This window comes from Homarus americanus, unplaced genomic scaffold (assembly GCF_018991925.1).
Source record: "Homarus americanus isolate GMGI-L3 unplaced genomic scaffold, GMGI_Hamer_2.0 scaffold56333, whole genome shotgun sequence".
NCBI classification, from domain to species: domain Eukaryota; kingdom Metazoa; phylum Arthropoda; class Malacostraca; order Decapoda; family Nephropidae; genus Homarus; species Homarus americanus.
The window spans coordinates 10,176,965-10,197,832 of record NW_024734940.1 but is presented as its reverse complement, the minus strand read 5'-3'; the positions used below and the strand labels follow the sequence as shown (position 1 = coordinate 10,197,832).

Below are 20,868 nucleotides of genomic sequence, written 5' to 3'. Positions count from 1 at the left end.
AAAAATTATTAAACAATATTGACATTACACATCACTGTCATAATTCTGCTTTCACTGGGGTCAGTTTCCCTCATCCTGATAAAACTTTAATACATGCATCACTATTCCTATGTAATCTCCAGAGAACAGTCAGCAACTAACTTCTTACGTTGTCTATGCTTCCCACACCACTTCTCTTCTGTCTGCTCTATCTTGTACATTTACTAAATCTATGAATGCCTCAAGTTAAGTCTTCCCCTCCAGAATATTTTCACTCGTGTTATGCTGTTAAAAAAAATGTGATTTATACATCATTTTCCTCTCCTGAACTCACACTTCTTCTCCCCTAATTAACTCTTATTTTGCTACAATTCTCTCAGTAACAACCACCTGATATATTCACTGATACAATATAATCGACAAATTTACTCCCTTCTAACTTTTAAGATTTCCATATGGTCAGACACTCCTGTGCTGCCCCATCATAATTCATTCACACCAGTCAATATTCTTTTCATTCTTCTATCTAATATCAATCCTCTCTTCCTTCCCATTCATTCTGGATTCTCGAAATTTCCCCTTAATCCCCTCCACATCCTTGTCTCTGACTCTTGCATTTATATCGAGAATAATTTTAGTCTATCACTCATACTAAAGCTTTCAATACAGTTATTCAAATCTTTCTAAAAACTTCTCTCTTTCTTCCTTGCTCTTCTCATCCCACAGTGCAAATGCACTTATTATTATCTAGCTTTCTTTTCTTGCCATCATTTTACTTTTAGTTTAACCTTTTACCATTAATTATCTCTGGTGCTATATGAACTTGCCTGTTATGACACTAAGATAATATTCATAATCTTTCATTCATTTCTTAATTTACATCTGATCCATGATGCTGTCACATAATTCCATATTTCATCATTCACCAACATTGCTACACTTTCGTTCACCCTCACTCTCTGTTACTCTTGACTTTACTCCCTTCACTTGTCCCCAGCTTACTTCTCATATGCCCTTCAACTTTTTTTTTCATAAGACAAGAAGACTCAGATTTACATCAATCATCACATGTACAGTCACCTGCAGGAGATTTGTAGAATCAGAAATATGATGGTGTGTACAGTATAAGTATATGGAATTAGTTATGAAGATGTATTCCAAAGGCTAAAAACTACTGTAACTGAAGATGTGCAATGTCGTGTTGAATGTAATTTATGTATAAGAAAAACTTGATATGTTTTAGGTAATTGCCAGTTCAGAGCGGGGAGAGCTGGAGTGTACGGCACCTCCCAGGACGCCGGCTGACCTAGAGAGCCTCCTTGCTGGGTGCTGGCAGCTGTCTCCTAAGGCCCGCCCATCTATACACACTGTGGTTGACACCCTCAAGGCCATGACGTGATCCCCTGCCGCGCTCTACACAGATTAGTATTACATTCTGGAGTGACACTAACATTGTGTGGTAGTACTAAAACCCTGCACACTGACCAGTAGCACTAAACCTTTCACAGTGTAAACAACTTAAGCCTTTAACACAGTCTAATGTGTAGTAAAACCCCTGAATAACGGACTGTATGCGAGAGAGCCTTTATGTGAATGGGGAAATTTCATTACATGTACTCCAAATAATTGTATTATATCAAAATGAAACTAGAAACTTTGTCAGAACTTGTTATGTGGGTTTGATATAGTTTCTAAGGTCATACTTATATATATATATATGTTATTGTTAGAACCACCTAATATACACAAGTGTTATTGTTATTACCTCAGCATGAGAGAGCTGTGTCAGGCACCGTGGTGGTCTTGGTGATGCTGGCCATGGTACTATACACTCATCTGCCCTGCGAGCTCCTCCACCTCTGAGTCTGTTTATCATCATTATCATCATCATTATCATCAACATTGTTAATAATATCTCTTTAGGGCATTTATGTTGAACCTTGAAATTCCGGTCTACTGGATTCCGTTATTCCGGTGTTTTACTGTAATATTACCCTGTACAGTTTGACATGGGGACCAAGTTAGAGTTTCTTTAAAAAAAAGTAACAGTTTAACCTGAGTTCTTTGCTAGATTTGAATGTGTGTGTTTACATTCCAGTAACTAATGATGTACCAATTATTGGAAGTATTTACAAGACAGTGAGAGTTTTAGGGACCTGAAGTTAGGCTTAATATTGTCGGTAACTCTGCTACCACATGCCAGGGAAGGTGTTGTTGTAGTCGTGTGGAATTACAGGTACACCTAATTAATTATGCCAGAGTGAAACCAACAGGTAAAATATCTAGGGTAAGAACGAGAGGGAGAATGAGAGTAAGAGCAAGGTAGATTGAGAGAACCAAGGAAATTAATAACTAAACTTGCTAAAGGGACAGTAAGGTCAGGAGTTAAAATACAGATATAATGTGTCAAATGCAAAAACCTATAAAGTGGATGGCTGTAAGAAGCAATTGAAGATGATTGTTTTAAGAATTAGAAGTTACTGGATGTTAAAGCAACAACCATATCTAATACAGATGGTTGTAAGAGATGAGAAACTAATATAAGGAGAGTCGAGTTAAGGTTACCAGGGTAGTGAATGAGGCTTGGTTGGGGAAGACACCTGGGATAATTTTTTATTTATTTTTTCTTGAAGTGTGGGGTTGTAGTTTGAAGGATGATGATGATTGAGGGGGATTTGGTATTGTGATTAGGTGGAATATGAAATACCGGTAATTATGACTACGGTGGCTTAGATGTGCGGCGAAGATAATTACATTGTTTGTAAAGGGAGGCAAGCTGAAGTGTAGGGCACGGGAGGTGAGAGAATGAACTGAGCCATAGCACGGGTGACAGAAGGTGTTTCATTAGCGGCCTCAACAAGTGTGTACAGGTGTATCAAGGATAGCTACTATAATATACTGCATTTGATAGTATATACTGACCAGGTTTCAATTATTAGGAGAAATATAGTAGTTTTCTTTTTATGTGGGAGATATATGCTGTCAACCCCAGGTCAGTTTTGGATCACTCTTGTTCTTTTTGGTCATTTGAGGTCAGGAGAAAATCGTCAACTGCAATGTTTACCACTATAAGGTGTACAGTGCCACCCCCACACCCTGTTTGTGAGTCACATGATATGTAAGTGATACCTCTTAGAGTGAGTAACTTATCATTGCCTTATATGACTACTTCATATGTATTATTCCAGAACACAGTAATGTTTACTGTCGTACTGGATAAACCTTTCTTTAGTGAAGAAGCGATGGTGATAATATTCCCGGTCATATTGACTTCTTAGTAGAACTGCTGCTTGTTTTCATGTTAAGGACAAGTTTGCTTGTGTACAGCTTGGCTGATTCTGTTGTACACAAAATAGGTGACATTTAGAACTGTTTATCTTTAACTTTAGTTAGTGCAGTAAATATGTGATACTCTCATCTGTAAACTTTAGAATAGTGATACTCACATCTCCTGAAGTAAGAAGAACAGCATGTGGGTTACTTATGACTAACAAACTATAGTAGTACAGAAATCACGTGCTTGACATTATCTGAATTTATACCGAGTAAGATGTTTGGGTTTTCATGAATCATATTTTCAGCTTGATATAAAGCTCTTATTAATTGCATTCTAAGATAGAAATTACTTTTCTTCAACCTTGAATGTGATCTCATATTGCTCAACAGTTTGTATGTGTAAATAAGAGGAGAATGATGAACCTGTAGCAGCTCTAAGTTAATCAAAAACACTAAGATGAAGCTCCTCAAGGTATTTTTATGGAGCAAGAAAATACTTATTAAATTCCCACAACATCAAGCAGTATAAAGGTGATAATCTTTTTATGTTAACTTGTGTGACGTGGCACAGGTGTATTGTGGGTAGTGGTCAGAGGTGATCGTGATAGTTGATACGTAATACTTATGGCTGGTGACTCCCTGGATCACTGCCCCGGGCCTCACCTTACCACAAGGTCGCCTTACTTACTGGGAAATGGTTTCAGTATGTGTAAGAAACATCAAGAAGAGTTTTCTCACTTGAATGGGCATCAAAAAGTTCCAAAGTCTCTGTACATATACATATTAATGTTTTGTTAACTTTACTCATACAGGTTCATTATGTAAATAGATTACCTGCTTGTTATTGACGACACTTGGTCATCATTACTTCAACACTTGAGATAATAATAACAATCATGATAACATTACTAATATTAATAGAGTTTGTTGACTGTCAAACTTATAAAGTACCAAGATAATAGTGGTGTGCAACATGGACTGGTAGCTTCATTACTTTGTGTTGTGTTTCTGTCGAGTTTTGGTGTCAAGTAACTGAGGAGCAAACTAAGGTGCAAAACTCTAAATCTTGAACAGAGGTGAGTTTACCTACATTCTATAACAGGTGCTGAAATTGAAGTAAATATCTGTTCTTTAAGGTGTGTTCATAACTTCCTGTCTGGTCAGGATCTGTGATGGAGGTGATAATCCCTAAATACAGTATTCTTATGTTGGTTGGGATGTATTGATTTAATAGAAATACTGTATGTCATTTAACACAAATTAACTCCATCTTACTGCTGCTGTACTGTGTTACTAACTCCTAGGGACCCCTATTATTATTATTATTACTACAGTATTATTATTATTATTATTATTATGAATGCTTCACCTAAGATTTATTAAAGTTTATATTATGTTTTATTTAGCCTCTATTTAACAGCTTTCTTTTTCAGATACAGTATATTATTGGTTTACAATAGGACTTGCTTAAGGAAGTGCGTGAAGAACATGTTCTTACATGGTTCATGTATGAAATAAAAGTCTAAGAAACTATCACAGTTTATTTTACATTAGAATGTTATATGATATTTATTCTACTGTACAGCTGTACAAGCACTTTGTTAGTTGCTGTTACATGATGGCCCTCAGGCCAGCGGTGGCAGACTTCAGTGTCAAGGTCAGTTTATGACGAGATATGTCATTATTGCAACTGTCCGTGGCACTGCCAAGTCTTGACCAGACTGCTCTACACCCGGACTCTCAGGTCTTGTTGCCACACTTTAGGGCAGTACTGAGTATCTCAGTAAATCCTGCAGTATCTGCTAACAGTCATCATCCATCACAAAACTCGCACCACAAGTCAGAAGGATGAGGGCAGCCTGGGAGGCAACATTATGAGCAGAGGCAACAGATAGATCAAACTGACACAGTAGTATACTGTGTTCTCCCTTCACCATAGTAGTAGTAGCAACAGATCAGGTTATCATACAAAAAAATTCAGTATTGCAATACTTTTCTGAAAAGGACAATTTATCAAAGTGTTAAGATATTCCAATACTTAAATTAAACATGTTGAACAGATTAACGTCTCAGTCATGACATAACATGGATGGAGATAAAAGGTAGAATAGTAAGATGAGAACACCTTGACAACAAATGCTTGTTGGTGTCAAGTGTAACACACAGAGTCAAGGCCTCATGTCATCTTACAGACTTTTAAACCATAAAATGTACATTTATTAAGAGTAACAGATCACTTGGCAGAGCAGAGTGTCAGGAAGACACATTGCACTTATATAACTATGACACTTCTTAGAAAATCCCTTAAGGATACACACCTTTGTGGCACACGAACTTGAAAAGAAAACTCATAAACGACTACAAGATTATGTGAAGTGATACAAGATAATTGTCAGAAGTTATTTGTAATTATTAAAAGTGACTTTTATTATACACTATTGTTTAGATAATTAAAGACTTCAAGACTGAACAAAGAGTATCAGTCGTGTGGAGATAAGTCAGTAGTACTGTAATTAGCCTTAAATGTACAAAACTAGAAATTACATAAAAAAATGCCATACTTTCAATTATTCATAAAGAAACCATGAATTTAAAGCTTAGGGAAGTATCGCCACACTAGTCGTCCGTGATGATTATCATTTTGTTGTAGCCGACCAAACTTGTGGCGACAAATAAATGCAAACATTTTGTAAACCTATGTGGGTATGTGGTGGATTTTAATTGTAATATAAAAAATAAATTTACAGGCCAAAATAGTCAGATTAGAGCTGTAACCCAGATATCAGAGTCTAGGTTGAAAGTTTTTGTCAACACACAGGTTTGTCTCTTTAAGAACTGTTATTGTAATGAATTAGTGGCAGAAGTAAACAAGAAGTGCAGCGGCCATAACCAAGATCAAACTCTGAGTGTGACTGTGGCCATTGTTGTAGTAGATGAAGACAGGTTCGTTTCCTTCACTGGACTTGTATGGGACGTCTCGCTCATCTACTGCCTGACTCCAGGATCGGGAAGCCTCTGCGTCAGCCAGTGCTTGTTCCACGGCCCCTACGTCCTCAGCGATTCTCTCTACCATGTCTTCAGCGACACTTTCAAAGTTTGCCTTGTTGGTATCATTGTTTTTCTCGTCTACCTTCAAGAAAGTCATCATTGTGACTTCAAAGATCTTGTTAGGGTCAGCAGGTTTGCTGTCAACACCACGTCGTCGCCTTCCAAAGCCGAGTTGACCATTACTGCATGCAATCTGTAGAGATATATTGATCAATATTGGGAGACATAATGCATGGGAGCAAGTACAGTATATGTTATAGATAAAAAAAAATTCTATGGAATACAGTCAATAAAAATGCAGAATTATAATAATATCTGTTCTACCATTTCTCTCAATGGTAACTTATACCTCTCTGGTCTTGATGGTCCACTGAAGGAACATTTTTGGACTGATATGAAAATGGAGACAGATACCCAGACAGCAGTGTCATTTGCGATTAAAGTATTTGAACATCTTCCAAAGCCGAAGACGAGGTCACTATGTTCAGAAATCAAAATAGGACCTCATGTGTATGGGCAGACTGTGCTAACCCACCCCGCCCTGGCCCAGTCAAGACTCCTTGCTGACTTGCAAGTTTGATGAGGTCGTCACCAGTCAGTTCAGTCAAAGTCCACATTTTTGTCACTATAGAGAGATGGCATCTTTTTCACTGCCTGTGTACTGATGCATGTTGTAGGGGTGGTAGAACTGTTCTGTCACAATGACCTAGGTCCATTCCACATTAAAGCTGAGGCTCTGATTGACCTGAAGGTGTTGTGTTAAACATTCACCCTGGCCAGACCGCCCTCATTATTAAGTGTGGTGTATCACCTGAAACAAAAATCAAGAGAAGCATAACAGTTTTAAGGCACTCATCTTCTCAGACTTCACCAAGCATTTGACTTAGTTATCCATACCATAATTAATTATCAACAGCCATCAACCCTGGGATTCGGTGAAGTCTCGTGGCTTGGTCTATATAGACTTCTTTATCGAATATCGCCAAGCTGTATGCTTAAGGTGGAATGTTTCCACTTTTCAGCCACTCGCCTAAGGCTTCCTGAAGGATACATTTGCTTGTTGGAAATATGGTGACCTCCAGAGTACTCCTAGTAGTCTTCAGCATTGGACCAACGCCAAGTCACCACCAACCATACCAATACCACCAATCTCTTCTCCGATCATGTTCCACTCCCTTTTCATCCCAATGGGTACCAACATCATCCAGGGTATGAATCACTCACATACCGTCTACACATCCATCATCTTCTCAAGACTCTTGACCTTATGTCTGAACCCAGTACTGTAGTATGTAAACTTCAAACTTCCCAAACTCACCTACGTTTCCCGTGCCTGGTTACACGTGAGTCTTTGTCAGAACGATCCCTAGAGTGAGTTACCTACTGTGGGAAGTGTATTCCTTTCATATTTGTGTCCGAGTCAGTGTCCAGTAACGTAAAAATAATGTGCTAAGAACTCCGATATAATATTGATGTTTCTGTGTCATTTAGTGAATTAACAAATATAGTTGTATCGAAGTGGTGTTTAACAAGTTGTCCCTTAAGAACGTACTACATACGTAATATATGTGTATTGACATATGAGATAAGATAAGTGTATTGACAGTGTAAATAACTAACCGGCCACACTACCAACTTTTCCTCTCTTTACATTCCTTCTACTATAATATTCTACCTATATGTAATATCCTCTAATTTTGAGTTTTGTCATACTATATGAATGTCAATTATTAAAGTTTTGTATTTAGTTAAGTTTAGGAGAGGTTATAATTGTTTATGTTTTGATCTAAAATTATTTAAATTTAAATGTATATACCTATAATAATGTACTATAAACTGTATTGTACAAAATTCAAACTTTACAATTTATCAGAAACGTTCAAGAGATACAACATTAACTTACCCCCTGACACTTGTCCAGACAAACATCAACAGTTCCACGGAACAACACGTAGTTGGTCTCGGGGAACTTGAAGGCGCGGAATTTGGCAGACACGTAATCACCAGTAGTTGTTATAAAGTTGTCAAACAACACGGGGTCAACTGAACATCTGTAAGAGTTTTGTATTAGCAGAAAAAAATAGAATAGAAGAATGAGGATTGTAACTGGTTTGTTGATTCTAATTTCAGTCTTAATAATATCAATTACAGTATATTACACTCGAGATCAAGGGTTCTTAACCTGGGGTAGATTTCCGCCTTAAAAAAAAAAAATATATACAGTATATATATATCAGTTAAGTCAAGTTAGGTTAACCTAATTTTTTTAACATTAACTAATTAAGTTGAGATTCTTTCGATTAAGTTAACCAGTCTGTGTCAAATTTGCTTGGGAGAATTTTTATGTGGATTAAATAACTTAATATCCTGTAAATGTTTTCCAGAAGTCAATGAATACTGTAGTTTGAATAGCCAAGCTGAGTCTGGCACACTACTTCCTTGGTATAAATAAGTCTTGAGGTAAAATAATAATATATTCTTGGCTTTTTTATTTTTTGCTCAACAGTTTTTCACGTAAATAATAATATTATTTCAGTATGCAAAACCAAGTTGGACTTTCTTACTTGAAAAATTATATCATGATAAGATACGAATTCTGTATCAAATAAATAATAATCACTGAAAGTTTAAACTCAAACTTTTTCAATGCTAACTGCCAAGTTCAAGTCAGTTACACAAATTATGATTAACCAAATTACCGTTCATAACAATTGCATCTTTCTTTCGCAAACACCATGTTAACCTCATTATGTTCATTTCCATAATGTGTATACGAAAATGTTTGTCTCATGTTTCAACTTGTAAAGAGTATTATAATATACACATCGCCCTTTGAGCGTGTTGATCACATGGACACTGCAATGACAACAGAGTAACTGAGAGGCAGCAGGCAGGGCGGCATCACCCTCTCCAGTCTGGCTACTAACATTTCGTGTACTGTATAGGAAAGTCAACAGTAGGGATACTCACTGGGCACAAGGGTTGGTGTGTTATATATTATTTGTTATTTTTCTCAGGAGTTAATTGATAATTAATCGAAGTTAATCAATTAATTTACCAAAATTCCGTTTAAGTTAAACTTATTTCAAAAGCTAACTAGTTAAGCTAAGTTAATTAATTGTCCCATGCTTGAGCTGGGGGTAAATAGGACAAGTATAAAATAATGCAATTTTAACTAAGGGCCAATTGCAAGAACAGTCGTTGGGTGTACGACGCCGTTTACGATGACCTTCTTGCCCTGATCTTGTTTCAGGAATACCACCCTTTTGAAGCTCTGGAGGGATCTCGAAGTTTCGATATTTTGAGTACAGCACTAGCTGATAATTCCCACTAGGAAACTTGTTTCGAGACTCTTCCAAAGCTTCGAAAAGTGCAGAATTCCATGTGTTAAAGGCGATATTGCTGAAAAAGCCCAGGGCAAGAAGGTCACCGTAAATGGCGTCGTACACTCCATAACCGTTCTTGCAATTGGCCCTAACTCCTTCATCTGTAAAAGACTTTACTGATAAAATATAAATGTACGATAATTTTGAGCAATAATTTTAACCCTACTGTATGATAATCTGAAAACGTTTCCCACCCTGTTTTGCCCTTTGGTAAACATTGCATTTCATGACTAGCTCAGGGAAGTACTCGCTGCTTCAGACAGTCTTCTGCAGGTTTACACGCATTTAAGTAAGTTTTTTATGCCATCGGGTGCAGCTACACTTGCGTACATTTTGCCGCCAACATATGATCGACAAGATTAAATGAGGTAGGGTGCGGCCTCACTAGATCAGTGTTTCTTGATGACAATGGTGGCAAAATGTAAACTAATGTGGCCTCACTCATAGTCCCAAATTGAGTCCGGCATGAACCAACGGATGATATTTGGATCTTGACTTGCTAGTTTGGCGGACAATTTTTATCTCATTTTGCTCAATATTTGATGCAACAAATATTGAGAAAACTGAAACCGAAATGGTTGAAATTAATTATGGTAAAGGTGTAGATAACGGCTACCACCAGAAGTTGTTTGATGATTTTCCTTATTTTTGCTGTACTTGTTGTTTTGATGATTTTAAGTCAATTAACCGAACCGAAACTTTCTATTATGATTTTAAGTATTATTATTTTTTATTTACTCTATCCTGCTTCGCAATTATTCTCCCGGCGCCATTTTTGTTGTTTACCTCGCTAAATCCCCCTTCAAGAGATGTTTCCTATAAATGATGGTGAACGCTTCCACGAATTCCTCCTCGCCATTGCTGATTTATATCAACCTCAATATTAAGATAAGTTGTTTAACACAAATTAACACGATAATGCATAGAACCTAATAGAACTGACCTAACATAACCAACCTACTGTATGGGTATGTTAGGTCAGGTTCTATTAGGTTCTATGCATTGTTTCCATTTTTGTATTAATATGATATTAGCGCGTAAAAATTTTTCAACCAATTCGGACAATTCCTTCTGGTGGCAGCCGTTATCTACACCTTTGCCATTAATACCTTGGTGTGATTTTTGTTAGGGAAGTCGGTGTTTGTCAGCAGGGAAAGTTCTTGAGACTGAACTCACGACCATTCTCCGTACCAGCCACTCTGTGACTTCACTGCGTGAAAACTCGCAGGATTGCTTAGGTTAGGTTATGATTAGTAAGGTTTAAGGATTAGGTTATGTTATGATTGGTTAGGTTAGTCAAGGTTAGGTTGTAGCAACGTAAAACAAACGCGTTTTTTTTACTTGATTCTCAACTCGAAAGTTGAAAAGTAATACGTTTCCACAAAAAAGACGATTTCCACCGCATCAAGCATCAAATATTGAGTCAATTAAGACCAGAATTATTGTCCGCCAAACAAGTGACAGTCAAGATACAAATAATTACCGAACAAACATATGAAAGAGTTCCTTTCAATAATACTGTAGTTTATTACGCATATGCCATGGTGATGTTTATTTAATGAGTAAATGACCCCCCAAAAAAAAAAAAAACCCTGATCTATAGAGTGTGTGGTCCCATAAACCTGCTGGTCCATTAAGGTTAAGTGAGAATACAGGACGCTGAATACTAAGACCCCGGTACACAAGGAGACAGTGTGACTGGCAATTTTGCACTCGACTGCCTTCATTAGGAAAGGAGAATAGTGTTAGATATCAACTTAGCAGCTTATTTTATTACAACTTAATTATTTCCTAATTCAAAGAGTGCAGGTGCTGTTAAGGTACTGTATGCCTCCCCCCTCCCCTACATACCCGTTGAAGATAATGGTCTCTCTCTTGTTTTCAGTGTCGGTCACCTCCATGTAGCTCATCAGGATGCCGTAAGTGCCAGCTGAAGCGTCATCCAGGAACACCTGACAACACGCGTCTTCGTGAAACACTGGTAATGTTATGTATGTTGTTGCATTATCTGATGTATATCTGGTCAAGAGGTGATTCCTTATATAGCCTTCATTGGACTGTACATATTTTATTCACTGACCTCCATGGTGAGGGGTGTGCCAGGTCGAACATTAATCTGGCCTCCAACCAGCTCACCGTCTTGCCTCACGCCCACACCCAGGATGGGGATGGGTGCTGTGCCTGTCACCTCAGACGTGATCTCGATGTAACTGCAGGGAGAGAACTTATTTTTTATCCATTTGTATAAGAGTGAAAATAATTATCTACAGAGAAGATTTTGTTTGTTTATATAAAAAAAAGGTAATTTTGGCTATAATCCCAGTTGGTAACATTGATACAGGATGGATTACAGAACAGCACCACCAACAAAATATCGATGGTTAAGGTGCGTCAGTATACTCAACACCGACAACAGTACTCAAGAACACACCACTACGTACTCTGGCTCAACAAACTCCGGTGGGAGGACATCTCTCTTGACGATGTTGCTCATGGTAGAGTTGTCAAGCGCCGCACGACACTTGACCAGCACTACCTGCCGCCCGTGAGCTGCTGTGATCGCCACCCGGTGATAGTAGAGCGTATCTCCCTGCCAAGGCCAACACCACCAATGTCAATAAGAAATAATAACGAGTATACTGTAGGGAGTTATAATGAGGGCCACTACTAGCCTTGGGAGACACTGCTAGTCTGGGGAGACACTACTAGTCTTGGGCGACAATACTAGCTTTAGGAGACACTAGTAGCCCTTGGAGACATTAATAGCCTTGGGGGACACTAGTCTTGGGGACACTTATAGCCTTGGGGACAATACTAACCATGGGGGGTCACTACTAGCCCTGGGGATCACTACTAGCCCTGGGGGTCACTGCTAGCCCTGGGGGTCACTACTAGCCCTGGGGGTCAATACTAGCCCTGGGGGTCACTACTAGCCCTGGGGGACACATAAGGCCCATGGTAAACCACTAGAATAGGTTATGAGGAGAGAAGTGACCTTTCAGTAATTTTTTTGTGTTTCTTGTTGATGGAATAGAAAGATGAGTAAACAAAACGAAACTGAATGGATAAACAGAAAAGGGAAGAGAAGAAACAATGCTTACACCCCCTGGAAACCTTAAGAGAAGTGGATAAAACGAAGAAAAAAATGCTAAATGGATAAAGCGAAGAAATAGAACAACGATAGTCAGAACCCTGCAGACGTTACACTGTACTGTGGTTAAGGTCTCCTCACCGTGAGTTTGTTCCTGACCCTGGTGGTGCCGCAGGCGAGGTCATCGTCAAGGGGTAGCGTGAGGGTGTAGTGGGAGTCGTCACGCTGGGCACCACATCCCGGCAGTTCCGTCCACTTGTCCAGCTCCACGCCCCTTACACCGTCCACCGGCACCCGCACCACCATCGTCGGCCCCGTGCACTCCACTGAGTACGTCACTGAAACACAAACCCAGGAGTTAGTTGACTGCTGAAATACGGAAGTCAAGGATGAAATAGCCACTGGTATAGGGAAGACAATTACTGAAACACTGAAGTCACGAGGTATATGGTTACTGAAACACGGAAATAAAGGATTTGTCCACTACTGAAACAAAGAAGTTAAAGGATGGTTAGTTGCTGGAACACGGAAGTCAAAGATTTATGACCCACTAAGACACGGAAGTCAAAGGTCCAAGAGTGAAATAGAGACATGGAGGTTGTGGCACTGATCTATCGAAATTGACCACCTTGGTCAACCCTGAGTCACCAACTCTATCACTGTGGCAAGGAAGGTCACTGGCACTGTAAGAAAAGTAAACAAACATTTGATACACAGTATTGTATTGCCCACCTTTCACAACATAAAAAAGAAAACGTCAAAAGTATTGGCACAAAAGTAAGCGTGATACAATAACGACTCGCTTTTATTGTTATTGTAACTGATGGTTTTTTTTATATAATTTAGTTTTTCTTTAATATTTTTGAAGTTGAATCACATAATACAAAAACCATGCCCTTTTAATAGCGTTTCTTTAATGTGGATATTCACCAGCTCTTTAGTTTTAATTAATGTGATCTTATTGCTCCTGTCATGTGATGCTCCGAGATGTGTAGAGACGTAATGTTGATGATGTTATTCTTACTTGTATGAGTTACATACACAGTCAACAGAAATATAGGTCAATGTTACTGCAGCCAAAAATAAACAGTCTATCACAACGAGGCAATCTGTGAACATGGCGTCATTGTAACGATCGAATCCCGTTAAAAATAATAACAAAACTTCGGCTCTCGAGACTCACTCCACCAGACACCCGGCACTGTTAGGTGAAGCTGGTGGGTGATAGACGGGCTGCCTGCCAGAGTCATGTACTCAACGTAAAGCAGATGTAGGTCAGGATTTGTTACTATAGATATCGCTTGTCATCAAGTCAGTCCACGAGTCTAACAACAGACTGTCGGTGTGATGGTCACCATGGTACACCACACGATAGCGGTAACTAAGAACATAAGAATGGAGGAAACTGCAGCGGGCTTATTGGCCCATACTGTTCAGTCCCATTTACACCCGACCCCTATTGCTCATATATCCATCCAACCTATGTTTGAAGCTATCCAGCGTATTTGAGTTAATGATGATGTTTGGTAACTTGTTCCACTCGTCCACTACTCTATTTCCAAACCAATGTTTACTTATTTCGCGCCTAAATCTAAATTTGTCTAATTTAAAACCATTGTTATGAGTTCGCTCCTGGTTGGATAGTTTGAGTACTTTTGTAATGTCACCTTTGTTTAGCCTTGACTTCCATTTCTACACCTCGATCATATCGCCCCTCACTCTACGTCTCTCGTGGGAGTGCAAATTAAGATTGCTTTAACCTGTCTCTGTACTCGAGGTTCCTAATGCCCGGGATTAGTCTTGTAATTCTCCTCTGAATTATTTCTAGGGATTCTATATCCATTCTGCAGTACGGTGACCAGAACTGAGCTGCGTAATCCAAGTGAGATCTCACAAGCGCAAGATATAGTCTTAGGATGACCTCGCTAGTCTTGTAACTGATAAAATAATGATAATGGTTGCCCCTCTTGTAACAAGGATGGCTAGCCCAAGGGCCACCTAGGCGTGAATTTGTTTAAAGTGTAGAAGCTGTCGCCAACACAACAACCACACCCTAAGTTAACGAGTTGCATGACCCAGTGTCAAGGAATAGTCCGAGAAGACCGGAGAACTTGCCAACTGCACTGGCTAACCATTACCCCGGAATACGATCTTCAAATCGAATAACATCCAGGTTCCCAAATTACTGCTGGGTAGACAGCGGCAAAGGGCGTAAAGAAACTTGCCCTTAGTTTCACTTCGCCGGGTGATCGAACCCGGGTCCGCTTGCTTGTGAGTCGAGCATGCTGACCATTACACCACAGGTTGCCTCTCTTGTAACTAACAATTCTTTGTATGAACTAACACTCCTTTGTATGAACTAAGCTTATACACAAGATGTGTCCGTACCTTGTCTGTAAGTTCCGAGACGTTATTTTACACTTAAAATATTTATGACTCATGAGCACCTGGCAGCTCTAGGAAACAGGAAAAACCTACAGTTATACCGTCGGGTTTGATGGTTGAACCTGATATCAATATATTTTATGAATGTTTGTGTTGACGTTGTTCTTGTGGTCCAGCATGGTGCTGTTGTTATAACGCCTGGATACAGTACTCTGTGTAAACAACACACGTGAAACTTATTGGGATGTTTCTCGCACGTCGTGTGTCTCCGTGTCTTGTAAAGTCATCCGTCATGCTGAATGCCAGAGGAGAACATGGAAACAGTTCCTGTTCGCCCGTCCGGTCATTACCTGAGCGCGACAAGTTGAAATATAAATAAATTTCGGTGAAATTAGTGGATGTAACACAACAAGAACTCAGACGAGTTTAAGTATTTCATTTTTCCTTACATATTTGTGGGAGTTATTACCTGTTCTTGAGTTAACTGTCTCGCGAGTAGACGTCATATGACATTTCTTTAGTGTACACACACACACACACATACGGAGAGGGAGATATATTCAAAAGCAAGCAAGAACTCGTCATATAAAGAGAGAAGCCTAAGGTTGCCTTGTATATCTATTATATCTCTGATTGTAAAATGCGTTAGTTCCAGATCCTTGTAATTGTTGAGAAGTGTTGAAACTGGCGTGACGGCTACCTTAGCGCAACAGTCCTAGTCTTTAGATAATAGTTACCATAAAATATATTGCACCAGTGTAGTGTACCTTACGAACTTTCCAAAATATCTGCGCGTTGAGTGGCAGGAGAGAACAGCATCAATCTCAGGTGGTGACACCTCGCCTCGTGAGTGTCGCTGATGGTGTTGACACGTCAACCACACCAGCTGACTGGTGTCGGGGCTCTGTGTATCGGCTGGCTGATGGCTACACCGGATTTTACCAAACAGCAAAGTTTGGCTGTATGTATCTTAGAAACAGTCAAATTATTCCTCTATTCTTCTTCGGACTCTCTTTAGGTGAACGATTCAAGTCTTATATAGATGAATTTTCTTGGTTTGTTGTACGTAAGACATCAGACTTACTATACTGTGCAAACATTGCTCCAGCCCTCAGAGGTTGGAGTACATTGGACGATACAAAAAGATATAATTTGTTTTTTGATCAAAATAATCGTGTATGATAGTGACAGGGCATAGAAGCTTCAGCCTAAGCGAATTTGTTTGACCCTTTATGGGAAGACTGTGTAAGGCGTGTGAACGATTTTATCACAAAAAGGCATGCAGGTAAGCTACACGTTACCCTTGTAGTGGTAAACAAGACATGTGTTTATAACAGGATAAAATACTGTTTTTAGTCCTTGCTCCTTCCCTCGGGTAATATTTAAATGTGGTTTACTGTGTGTGTAATAGTTAACATGTTTGTCTCGTAAACGATTGGTTTCTTTACGCCATTTGCCTCTGCAGTAATTGGGAAACTGTAAGTTAATCGATTTGCTGATCGCGTTCCAGGGCAATGGTTAGCCAGTACAGTTGGCTAGTTGTCCGGTCTTCTTGGTTTATTCCTTGACACAGCGTCATACAGCTTGTTAATATAGGATCTTAGGGTGTGGTTCTGGTGTTGGTGACGAATGCATGCCTGGGTAGGGTCGCCAGCCTCGAACATGAAGGTGACGCTGCTCTTTCCCGTCGCCACACTAATACCACAGTCAACTCACGATCTCGGTTTCATACTTCGAACAACATTTTTTTTTTTAATCAGTCCAACAGTTTTTCCTTCAGTGAACCATCAAGACGACACAGTAACAAAGGGTCATGTGGGAAACAGTACACCAGAGACTATCTTAATTATCTCTTCATTGTTCTAATTATCGAGACCCACATAACCCATGACTAGGCGTACATCAATATATAACTACAGTATAAACATTTATTTATCATAATTAAAATTTATGAATTGTTAGAATATGACACAAGTAATAGCCAGTGTGTTTGTGGCAGAGTGCCTGTGTGGCTCACATTACATACCTTGCCTCACATAACACCTCGGTCACGACACCTGGAGACTTAACGTGAGGGACACACTGGTAGCGAGACTCAACAGGTGGGGGTCATACACTGCCTCGTCTGGCTTTTATTCCATTTCGTTGGGATTATTTTTGAGGATTTATTTCTGGATCTGCTTAATGGTTTTCCAGTCGTCTCGTTAGGACTGGTGAAAACTAAGAACACCGTAAAAAGACGTCTGTTCATAGGTCTATATTTATGTACAGTACAGTATTGTCTACACACTTGAGAATGAACGAGTAACACCAACCAAATAAAAAATATTCATTGGTTTGCTTAGATATGATCGGAATTCGCTTTGTAACATTTTATTAAAATATGAAGACATCTAGTAATGACCAGGGGCGGAGCCAGGAATATCGAAAGGGGGGTCCAAGAAAATGTGGGTGGGAGAACATGACGAGCACAACGAGCCCACCCTGCTAGTTTTATTTGGGGGGGGGGTGTAAGGCCCCCTCCAGATTATATATATATTTTTTTTAAATCTGACCAATATCACGGGCATTTTGAAGCCATGTGAACTTGATATTAGGAGATATTCTGAAGTCAATTGCATTTAAAGTTTACTATACAAAAACTCCTGAGTACAATACTGCATTAAAGAAAATGTATTGGAATTTTCTGATGAAAAGTGGATTCGGACCTCCAGGACCTCCCCGGATCCGCCCCTGAATGTTATATAAATGCAAACGTGTCGCTGGTGGAAGGGCACATGACCACCTTACGTGTCACTGGTGGAAGGGCACGTGACCACCTTACGTGTCGCTGGTGGAAGGGCACGTGACCACCTTACGTGTCACTGGTGGAAGGGCACATGACCACCTTACGTGTCACATGACCACTTACGTGTACTGGTGGGCTGGTGGAAGGGCGCATGACCACCTTACGTGTCTCTGGTGGAAGGCACATGACCACCTTACGTGTCTCTGGTGGAAGGGCACGTGACCACCTTACGTGTCGCTGGTGGAAGGGCACGCACCCTTACGTGTCTCTGTGTGGGGCACATGACCACCTTACGTGTCTCTGGTGGAAGGGCACGTGGTCTCTGGTGGAAGGGCACGTGACCTTACGTGTCTCTGGTTGACTGGTGGAAGGGCACATGACCACCTTACGTGTCGCTGGTGGAAGGGCACATGACCACCTTACGTGTCACTGGTGGAAGGGCACATGACCACCTTACGTGTCGCTGGTGGAAGGGCACATGACCACCTTACGTGTCACTGGTGGAAGGGCACATGACCACCTTAAGTGTCACTGGTGGAAGGGCACATGACCACCTTACGTGTCGCTGGTGGAAGGGCACATGACCACCTTACGTGTCGCTGGTGGAAGGGCACATGACCACCTTACGTGTCACTGGTGGAAGGGCACATGACCACCTTACGTGTCTCTGGTGGAAGGGCACATGACCACCTTACGTGTCGCTGGTGGAAGGGCACATGACCACCTTTGCTGTATTCTCTGTTCCGCCAACGGCGAGAAAGAGATGGTGAATTAGTGAATAGAATTAGATAGTTATTCAGCGTGGCTCATCCCTGCACTATTAGTGTTTGTCTTCCAGCTACGTAAATCGGTACCCATTTCGTTGCAGTGGTCCGTTTTCTGTTGTACCGAGAGGCAATTGTTGTCTTCACCAACGTCCGCTCTGAAGGCTGTGTTTACATAATAATCACGGCTCTTTAACTATTTGCCGAGTTGTATGCCACCCACTTTGTCTTCAGCAGTGGCTGGTGTGTCCCCAGGAGCCACCTAGACTCACTCTTCACTAGGCTTCACTAGGTACTTTAGCCTACTCATTTGGTTTAAACTGTTAATCTGAATTGCATTAAATCACTGCTTACTATGAATCACAGGTACATGAACTTAAATCACAAGAGTTTTTAATTTATTTTGAAAGTGATGACCATCCCTCGCATATTAGTTATTACCGACAGATGTTTAGTTTAGTAGCCGTTGGGCTTCACAGAAAACCGTAATGTAGTGTTTGTGAAGTCAGCGTCTGTGTTATTGTTGTTTTATGATCTACTTGAGTGCTACATCGTCAGGACTCCAGGGTCATTGAACACTGTTCACTAACTCGTAAGTGTCTACACAAAAGACAACTTTCAGAAGTTCAGGAAGAGAATCTTGTGTTATTAACGGTGTGATAATGGCGGAAGATTGTCGACAGATCTACTCCACAGGAAGTAACGACGAAATAGAGGCGACTGATGACTCATGTAACAGGTTATTTTACTCTAGAAGCTGCACATTAACTTAACACTGACTAATTGTGATTGTGGTAAAGTACTAGGGACTGCGATGGTCGGTTATTTAATTTCACAAAGGCTTGCTTATCGTCCGCAGTACCTCACACCTGAAGAGTTGTGATAAATAGGGAGGTAATTGTGTGAGTACAGATTCCAGCTTCCGGCTTCTAGCAGAGGCGGCGAGGGTGGCTGAAGGCGTCTCGTTTCTTAATCAGGCCGCGCATCACCACGGCAGCCATACAGGTTGACACCACCGCACCATCTAAAGTTTCCTGAAAGTTTTTAAATGTTTTACCGAGAGAAATAATTTAACATCTCTTTTGAGTCAGCCTTGGCAAACACCCGAACTCCACCTTCAAGCTTTCTTCTTATTCATAACTCATGAAGCTATACATTTATAATTGACACTTAAACAGGGAAGCTACTTGATGTAAGGGTTGCTGAGATGTTCGCTGGGATGACTGGGAGGATCTCTTCATTTGTCACGAAGAAGTTCGATTGCGTACAAGTTATTAAGGTGGACAATGATACGTATTTTTTCGCATTTCTCTTGTGGTTTCTGTGGGCCGTCAGCTGCCTGTATATGGATCATGAGAGAGCAGCAGCTGCTCTCTCTCAATCCAGACTCAGTGGTTACAAGCGGTACCGACAGCGGACTTTCTCACCGACATCAACATTAGAGGGGCGAGAGAGGAGAGTGGGCGACAGGACCTGATTGCTACACCGTTACACCGATCATAAAAAACGGGAAACGTGAGTATGGGTGGATGGACGCACAGGATGAATTAGGTGTCACTTGGCTAACTTTACAGGTAAATAAAAACACATCATTCCTCCCACACCTGGTAATGCACTGTGAATACGAGAAATACGACCTTGTTCTTTGTAGTGAGAGGATGTCAAATAAAAATAAATATACAGGGTGTGTAAGGACTAGAAATGGGGAAAATGTGAGTACTAGTCGAAAAGGCGAATAACAAAAGATCCTGGAAACAAGAGAAGATAACACGTCACCAGTCCCCATACATGTGTCCACCTCTGACAAACACGGTAGTGCTAATGACAGTTATATTCACATGTTTACATAACACTGCGCACTTACACACACGCACGTAATCTTTCACCCCCCAGTGGAAAAAAAAAAGATGTTTGACAAGAAGACGATAATAATTACGATAGGTACAGTACTCGCTTTAGCCTGAAAGGAGTTTTACTATTTTGTGATAATTTATCCAATACCGTAATAGGATTTAGGACCTTTTTGAAGATGGTGGTGATTCGTTTGTTAGATGTCAGATTGTTAAATTTACATTACAGACATAACGTACATTCATATTATTATCATTACGAGCATCTGTTCTGTTGTATAAACATGTCGAATTATTTAAA

General features: G+C 40.1%; 2 protein-coding genes and 1 long non-coding RNA gene across 4 annotated transcripts in view; 2 read left to right on the top strand and 1 right to left on the bottom strand.

The window, feature by feature from the left end:
* Positions 1-4,786, top strand: part of LOC121870627 (inactive tyrosine-protein kinase 7-like) — a 145,272-nt gene extending 140,486 nt beyond the window's left edge. For both annotated transcript variants that reach the window (XM_042372486.1, XM_042372485.1), the window contains one exon: positions 1,223-4,786. In XM_042372486.1, coding sequence (XP_042228420.1) covers positions 1,223-1,378 — 156 coding nt within the window. In that variant the 3' untranslated portion in view covers positions 1,379-4,786. The remainder of the gene's footprint in view (positions 1-1,222) is intronic.
* Positions 4,783-13,149, bottom strand: LOC121870629. Its single transcript, XM_042372489.1, has 6 exons — positions 12,922-13,149; positions 12,131-12,279; positions 11,770-11,899; positions 11,541-11,641; positions 8,207-8,354; positions 4,783-6,496 (listed from the first exon to the last, which is right to left on the bottom strand). Exons 1-6 carry the CDS (start codon positions 13,084-13,086, stop codon positions 6,107-6,109), a joined length of 1,083 nt encoding a protein of 360 aa, XP_042228423.1. The 5' UTR covers positions 13,087-13,149; the 3' UTR covers positions 4,783-6,106.
* The window catches only part of LOC121870630, a 139,827-nt gene continuing 130,497 nt past the window's right edge, over positions 11,539-20,868 (top strand). The window contains exon 1 of the long non-coding RNA XR_006089736.1: positions 11,539-11,670. This is a non-coding gene — a long non-coding RNA (uncharacterized LOC121870630). The remainder of the gene's footprint in view (positions 11,671-20,868) is intronic.